This window comes from Micropterus dolomieu, linkage group LG07 (genome assembly GCF_021292245.1).
Source record: "Micropterus dolomieu isolate WLL.071019.BEF.003 ecotype Adirondacks linkage group LG07, ASM2129224v1, whole genome shotgun sequence".
Taxonomy (NCBI): domain Eukaryota; kingdom Metazoa; phylum Chordata; class Actinopteri; order Centrarchiformes; family Centrarchidae; genus Micropterus; species Micropterus dolomieu.
In genome coordinates, this window is record NC_060156.1 from 24,687,014 (window position 1) to 24,695,014 (window position 8,001).

An 8,001-nucleotide genomic window follows, 5' to 3' on the forward strand; every position below is an offset into this window, starting at 1 on the left:
AAAAAGTTTTCTGTCCTCTGATAAGATGTGAATGTTCTGATTTGCTGCCAGTATGAGGTGCTGCGTGAATATGTTATTCTGTTATTTCTCCTCTAGGCGTCCAATATGGAAGCTAAACAGGAGTGGATTAAAAATATCAGGGAGGTGATCCAGGAGAGGATGACTCACCTGAAGGGGGCGCTCAAGGAGCCTGTTCATCTGCCTAAAACACCAGCACTTACTAAACCCAGGAATAACACTAAGAGGTAAACAAGGACACACACGCACAAACATCATTTACACGTCATCAAGATTAAGAAGTTTGTATGTTATTGCAAGAAATTAGTGCTCACAAATGACACGTCAATGCAATCAATATCTGCTTGAATACCATTGGTAAGGTGTATTTATAGTAGTGAGAAGATTTCCATTCATGGTGAATATAGACCTCAAAAGGTTCAATTGTTATCTTTGACTGTAGTGACCATGAACAGAAACAATTTTTCCTCAAGCAGAAACGTTAACAATGAGGACAGAAGAGTTATCACCACTGGTAGAAATGTACTTTGTGAGTGGTAGAAATATCATGTCTGAGGTTACAAACATCACTGAGGACGGAAACATCATTAATGTGAGGGGAGAAACTAAATATCCGAGAATGGAAACATCTTTGCTGAGGGCAGAAACATTGCTGAGCTTCAGATTTACCATGTGTGCATGCTTTAGAAGGCTTAGATAGTAGAAAATAAATAATGTAGTGAACTTGATTCCAAAAACAACTGGGGGCCACAGTTCAACTACAGCGTAGAAAATTTATATATTAAAGTAAATATTAGTATAGCATCATCTGTATTTCCAAATTTAAAAGGACAGACAAGATGCATTAAATTTACTCATTTAGCTGATGCTTTTATCCAAAGCGACTTAAAATTGCTGTACATGTCAGAGGTCATACACCTCTGGAGCAAGTAGGGGTTAAGTGTCTTGCTCAGGGACACAATGGGGAATTGAACCTGGGTCTCTCACACCAAAGGTATGGTCTTATCCATTGCACCATCACCAGCCCTATCTATGCATGATGCATCAAGGAGATTTTGCACTTGACTTTTTCCCACCTCTACTGTTGCCACAACTCGAAATGTCATCACTGTAAACAGTGGTACTGCGGGCAGAAATCTTATCACCTTGGATAAAAGTGTCATCAGAGCAGATTGAAACCTTTTTTTTTAAAGATTTCAAACAATGTGGTAATAATTTCACATCTGTTATCACCCAAGGTGAAAACGTCAGTGTTCCAACAGTGATTTAAAGAATGATATTCAATCTGATTGTGTGTGTGTGTTTAGGGAGGGAGGTGAAGATGGAGACAGTCAGGGAGACGGCAGCAGCCAGCCAGATACCATCTCCATCGCCTCCAGGACGTCCCAGAACACTGTAGACAGCGACAAGGTAGGAAACACACTGAGTGCTGCGGATGACTTGTTATTTATCGAAGGACAGAAAAGGAGTTGAAGGCAGCTGATTGAGGATACATCCCAAGTCCCTTATTTGATATTTCCGAGCAGCGAGGAGGGATCTCTCAGGAGCCATGAGCGAGGAAACACTGAAGTCTTTTACTGGCCAACACACCCCCTTATTGGATATCAGTTATTGATTAAAAGCTGCCGCTGCCGAGTGAAGACAGATAACAGATTAAACTCAAGTGTATCACTCCTGAGTTTTATATTTGATTTGTTTTCTGATTCACCTTCTAGTTACAAATATGTCTTAGTAGTTAGAAAACCTTTTCTTTTCATGATCTGTTCCCCCATTAACTTTTATTATGGAAACATTTAAAGTCAGAGAGAGTCAGAGAGTCTATTCAGTCACATTCTGTCACATGTGAGGCTGATAATTACTGAGCGTAGGGTTTCATATGAGTTACATCATTTTAATTTCCCCTGAAACATTTAGCCTAATAAATAATTTCCATTGTTCAGAATACACCATATGATATTCTAGGTTATCCGATGATTAAGTCACAATCAGAATATCATGAAAGACAAATGCAAATTTACATTACATTTATTCATTGAGCTGATGCTTTTATCCAAAGCAACTTACAATTGCTATACATGTCAGAGGTTGCACGCCTCTGGAGCAACTAGGGGTTAAGTGTCTTGCTCAGAGACACATTGGGGAATTGAACCTGGGTCTCTCACACCAAAGACAGGCGTCTTGTCCATTGCACCATCACCACCCCCAAACAATGATTAAATAATAGAAATGCATTCCGCCAGTAGAAATGATCCAGTGCCTCTGAGCAGGACACAGCATAAATACAGAATACAGGTTATTGGTCATGTGCAGGTGTTTGTTAAACAGGTAACAGCTAGAGAGAAAACATGCTGCTCTGGCAGTAATAACTGTGAGCCTTTGTTAGTATTAGCTGTTTAAGCCGACTGACAACTGATCCTGGTCCCTTCATGTGACACTCCAGAGGAAAGAATGTCTAATTTGTCCAAAAACGTATTTCCTCCTTCTCTTCTCATATGGTTTCCTTTCCATGCATTCCCGGTAGGAGGGACTCAGCAAAGGAAAAGACACAAGTGAGGGAAACGTGGGCGCAATTATTAGAGACTCGCTCTGTGACCTGTGATGAGCTGATTATCCACAGCTGTCTCAGCGCTACAGGGTCTCCCATGCAGCCACAATGGGCAGAAGCAGGGGCTGTGCGTGTGCCAGTGTCAGAAAGACTGTGTTTGTGCACAATTGGGTCCATGTGTTTTTTTTAAAACTACGTACAAATCCAACTGCGAGAGATAATGCAGTGCAAAAATTGTGCGTTTGTGAGTGTGTCATGCTTATCCTTAGGTTGAGGTTATGCATGCATTCGGTGTGGAGGCATGTGTATAGTTGATGTGTGTGTGTATGAGAAGTATCCAGCAGTGTCACCATATGAACAAAGAAGCAGTCAGTGATGATTAACCTCTTCAGGTTGTGTACAGGCATCTGTGCTGATGCTTCCTACCGACCAGCCTCTCACATCCAAGTAAGCCCATCTTTAAACTTATTTTGACACTCAAACAGAATTCAAGTGCACAAAAAAATAATGCTAATAAAGTTTTAATGAGAAGTCAAATTTATGTTAAATTTCAATCTAAATGTGTGCATATGTCCATTCTGCCTGATCCCCGTGTTGGCCCATACATTAAACTTTAACAGCAGGGTTTCCCAACCTTTGTCTGTCATAACAATCTTCCTGTACCTGTCACTGCTTTAGTATTTGCTGCTCTCTAAATAAAGTACAGCCCTTTTTTTCTTTTTTAAGAAGAAGAAGAAGGCAACAAGCAAACCAATTATAATTGTTAACATTTCTTTGAATTGTGTAATTGGATTTATGCTAAATTACAGAGTGAATCCAAGTGCTTTGTTTACAGGTCTTCATTCAAGTTTTGTAGTGCAGGTTAATTTGAAAATAAGCAACAATAAATAAATTGTACAGATTTTTGAAAGGAGTTTTGTGCAGCGGCTGTTAGTTCTGGTTGTTCTGATTGCTCAATTTAATTAGTTGTTTTGAATTAAACTGGGTGTCCAGTGTTAAAGTACCTCCCTTTTCACTGCTATGCACACACAAACACGCGCACACACATCCACCCACACACAACCCCACACAGATGTCTGTCATGGCCTCCCACTGTAATGTTACACAGTGTGGCCTTTTCACAGTGCAACCCCACGCCTACACATTACCCTGCCTCTAAATGTCAGTACCATGCACATGGACACGCACGCGCACACAGACTCTTCTTCCCTCAATCAGAATGGCTTTAGTAGTGCAGCTTGTGTGTGTTGTATCTCGAACTGTTTGCTCCTCTACTGTTTTTTATTCTGGCATTGTCTCTATTCATGTCACTCATTCACCGCCACTTTTCTTTCTCATTTTCTGTCTGTTCATCTGTCTTGACACATAAAATATATCTGTGTCCAGTACGTGCTTATATAAACAAAGTGAACACCGTGCGCCCACAGATCTACTGTACCGTAACGGTACATATGTGTATGGGATTTTATATTGCATGTGTGTATTCCTCTCCCCACCTCTTCCTGTCCAATGAAAACATAATGAATTTTTCCGTCCTTTTTTGAGTGTGGGTGCTTTGTTGCTCTGGTCCAGTTTATTGTTTCTAGGATTTTAGAAAACTCTAGCTAGCTATTTTTGGATCCTCCTCTTCTATTTTCCCAAGAAAGAAAAACAAAACACAGTTCCTACATTTTGCTTTGAAACGTTTCATATTTCATATGCTGACACGGCAGTGCATGGCTTTTATTGTGAGCTGCACTGTATATGTATTTCTTGGATGCAGTTTTTTACTGTAACTTTTTTTGTTTTTAATTAGGCTTTACTTTTAGTTTGAGGGCTCAATTGTAATGTGACAACAAAATAAGAGCATGCCATACTCCCTTTTCACTCGCGTTTGTGCAGGGGGCTGATTTACTCTTGCCTAAATCTATTTATCTTTTGGGTACACATTTGTAGTGGATAGCCGTGGTGGCGCGAAAGACTCATCTGGCTTGAGAGACATCTGTTTTTAACCCAGGAGGATGGTGGAAGCGTGGCAGTACTTGTTATCTTGAATGTGGAGGGCGGTGGTGCTCCCTTTTTGTTGTGTTCCCATGGCTCTGCCGGCTCTCTAGGGATTTATCATCAAAGTATACAAATTCCTTGTGTATTTTGGAGTACAGACATGTCAAGATATAGTGTTTGAGTCAATGATCTTGAGCGGGGGGGGCATAATAGTCTCTATAGTATAATAGTCTCTCTAGATGGCTTTCACTGCAGTCCTGTGAAAAGACTGAAAACTTGACATGTGGACCAGTTCAGGTTTATTTAATGACAATTCAGCTTTAACCCTGGCGGAAAAGAGCACCATTTCATACATCAGGCTCCTACATACAAAGCCATTTAGTAAGTAAACTTATTACAAAAGACTCAGCAGGTGACAGTGACTGATCAGGCCTACACATTGACTTTTTCTACACAGTAATCAGACCTGATTAATCAGAACACCTCAGTTTTTTCAGTGTGTGAGGAACAACTTACTGCATATATGAGAAAGCGAAAACACGAGGCAATTCTTCCCAGCTTCACTCACTGATAATCTGGTAAAAACCTGTGTTCATTGGAGAAAAAGGCGAACACTTACACCGACGCCCACACTATGGAAGTGATACCGTAACCAATAGAGTACTTTATTGAATACCTTATGTAAAGTGCCACCTCTTGAAGCCATAGTAGTTTACTGGTAATATTGTTTTTACTGTTGTTATGGACAAGCAAGGTGATCAATTTTCTTTTTTATTGTTTGAAATAACTGTCGTCATAATTAGGTCATCCTCACACGTAGTATTGTCGTAGATTTTTTTGTATTTGATTAATTGAGGAGGAGTGAAATAGTTTAGTGGCCACTGTGAGTTGTGGAAAAGGAAGTTTTTGAGTTTTTGCGCCATAAAAATGTTGAATTGATATGATGGGACGCAGTGATCGATTGGTGACAAGTGCCAAGGTTAACTGCAAACAAAAATGTGTGTAGTGTTAAATGATATCAGATGAAACAAATGGAAAGCCAAGCTTGTAGTGATAAACTTGTAACCGTGACGAACATGCTTGAGACGCTGGCGAGGGGCTGTTAAAATCACGCATGGGCTTGGTTTGTAAACGCGTGCAGGCACATAAGAAGGGTTTGCTTGATGAGCTCATTAAGGCACAGTTTGACTACAAGTATCACCTTTTCTTCCAGTAGAAAAGAATAGTTTTGGCTTTGATTAAGTTAATATGTTCAGGTTGCTTTCTTTTTGTTTTTCTTCACCTCTCTCTTTTCCCATAACCATGTTTTCTTGTCTGTCACCAACCTTTTTATTCTTCTCTTCCCCTATTTTTATACCTCTTGCACTATTTCCTCTCTTTCCACCTTCTGCAATCTGTTACTTAATGACCCTTTCTTGGTGCACACATCCACAATTAGTTGATCCTTTTGCAACCCCATCTCTCTCTGTCTCGCCTTTTCTGTGTGTGTGTGTCTCTCTCTCTCCCCTGCTCTCTCCCATATGCTATAATAAGAGCCCAGCATTGGCATAGTCAGATGTTCCACTGGCTGTCTGGATCTAGAGGGGATGTGTGTGTGTGTGTGTGTGTGGACAGGGTGGGAAGCTACTGTTTCTGCTGGTTTTGGAGTTTTATATGACACATGCCTCCTTTTTTTTTTTTTTTTGTTTCTCCACTGTCCTATTTTTCTCTTTTTTTCTGTTTGCCTCTTACCTTCTCTCTCTGTATACTTTGGCTGTTCTTCCTCTAAAAAAATACAATGTTGTTACCATGCTATTATAGACAAACCCACCTCACTGTTACTATTTGAGAAGCAGGTTGACAGTTGGATGTTTAGCAGCTCCTCCAGCAGATTAATCTTCCTCCTTAAATATCATAATTGTCAGCCAGTGGCAATCACTGGGCTAGCTTAGCATACAGAATATATAGAACAGCCTTTACATTTTTTGACAGTGCACATTTTACATTCGATTTGAAACGACACAGAGATATTAAAATGCTGAGCTTAATATTTTAACAATCATCTGGGGTCTTTACATACATTTTTACATCAGTTGTTGGATTCAAAGTATTTAATATACACAGTCCTCCAGTTTTTTGACAGTGCAGGAGAAAAAACATTGATGTAAAGACAGAATTAAATCTGAACGTCAGAACTTTAATCTTGTACTTTTTTACTGCATTTATTTTATTCACATCCAATGTGCTGGAGCTGAAACAATTAAAATGTGTATGTTCTATTCAGAAAAACAACAGCACTGATAGTTTGTTCAAACACTTAAAACAACTTTCCTCTTTGTCATGTGAGTAATGACTGTCCCCTAATTAGCACATGTGGGAGTAGCAAAGGGTCAAAGTGAATGGTTAGGCATACATACTTGGTGACACTGGAGACCATGGTTTTCGACCTTTTTCCATGTTGTATTTTCTTTTATCCATGAAGGTAACCCTTCCTGAATCTCAGGTTGTTTTAGTTGCCTTAACTGAACCAGACCTTAACATTAAAGATGCAGATCAGAAACATATGTATATATGTTTTTGTTTTTCACATTTAAGTATGAAGTCTAGTTATGCCACTGTCCAAATACTTGATCTATGTTGTTGCATGTGTACCTACTGAGGTTCAAGCCAGTCTTTTCTATGACGTTGTGCGGAATATGTCTATTTCTGTGACGAATGTGCGGAATATGTCTATTTCTATGACGTTGTGCGGAATATGTCTATTTCTATGACGTTGTGCGGAATATGTCTATTTCTGTGACGAATGTGCGGAATATGTCTATTTCTATGACGTTGTGCGGAATATGTCTATTTCTATGACGTTGTGCGGAATATGTCTATTTCTGTGACGAATGTGCGGAATATGTCTATTTCTATGACGTTGTGCGGAATATGTCTATTTCTATGACGTTGTGCGGAATATGTCTATTTCTGTGACGAATGTGCGGAATATGTCTATTTCTATGACGTTGTGCGGAATATGTCTATTTCTATGACGTTGTGCGGAATATGTCTATTTCTGTGACGAATGTGCGGAATATGTCTATTTCTATGACGTTGTGCGGAATATGTCTATTTCTATGACGTTGTGCGGAATATGTCTATTTCTGTGACGAATGTGCGGAATATGTCTATTTCTATGACGTTGTGCGGAATATGTCTATTTCTATGACGTTGTGCGGAATATGTCTATTTCTGTGACGAATGTGCGGAATATGTCTATTTCTATGACGTTGTGCGGAATATGTCTATTTCTATGACGTTGTGCGGAATATGTCTATTTCTGTGACGAATGTGCGGAATATGTCTATTTCTATGACGTTGTGCGGAATATGTCTATTTCTATGACGTTGTGCGGAATATGTCTATTTCTGTGACGAATGTGCGGAATATGTCTATTTCTATGACGTTGTGCGGAATATGTCTATTTCTATGAC

At 39.5% G+C, this 8,001-nt stretch overlaps 1 protein-coding gene across 4 annotated transcripts in view; it reads left to right on the top strand.

Annotated features, from left to right (window-relative positions):
* The window catches only part of kalrna (kalirin RhoGEF kinase a), a 115,111-nt gene that overhangs the window by 46,240 nt on the left and 60,870 nt on the right, over window positions 1-8,001 (top strand). For 2 of the 4 annotated variants that reach the window (XM_046055044.1, XM_046055045.1), the window contains exons 34-35: window positions 97-245; window positions 1,326-1,428. In XM_046055044.1, coding sequence (XP_045911000.1) covers window positions 97-245; window positions 1,326-1,428 — 252 coding nt within the window. Of the gene's footprint in view, window positions 1-96; window positions 246-1,325; window positions 1,429-1,544; window positions 1,683-2,712; window positions 3,011-8,001 lie in introns of those variants that run through there. The other 2 variants (XM_046055046.1, XM_046055047.1) reach the window with 2 other exon arrangements.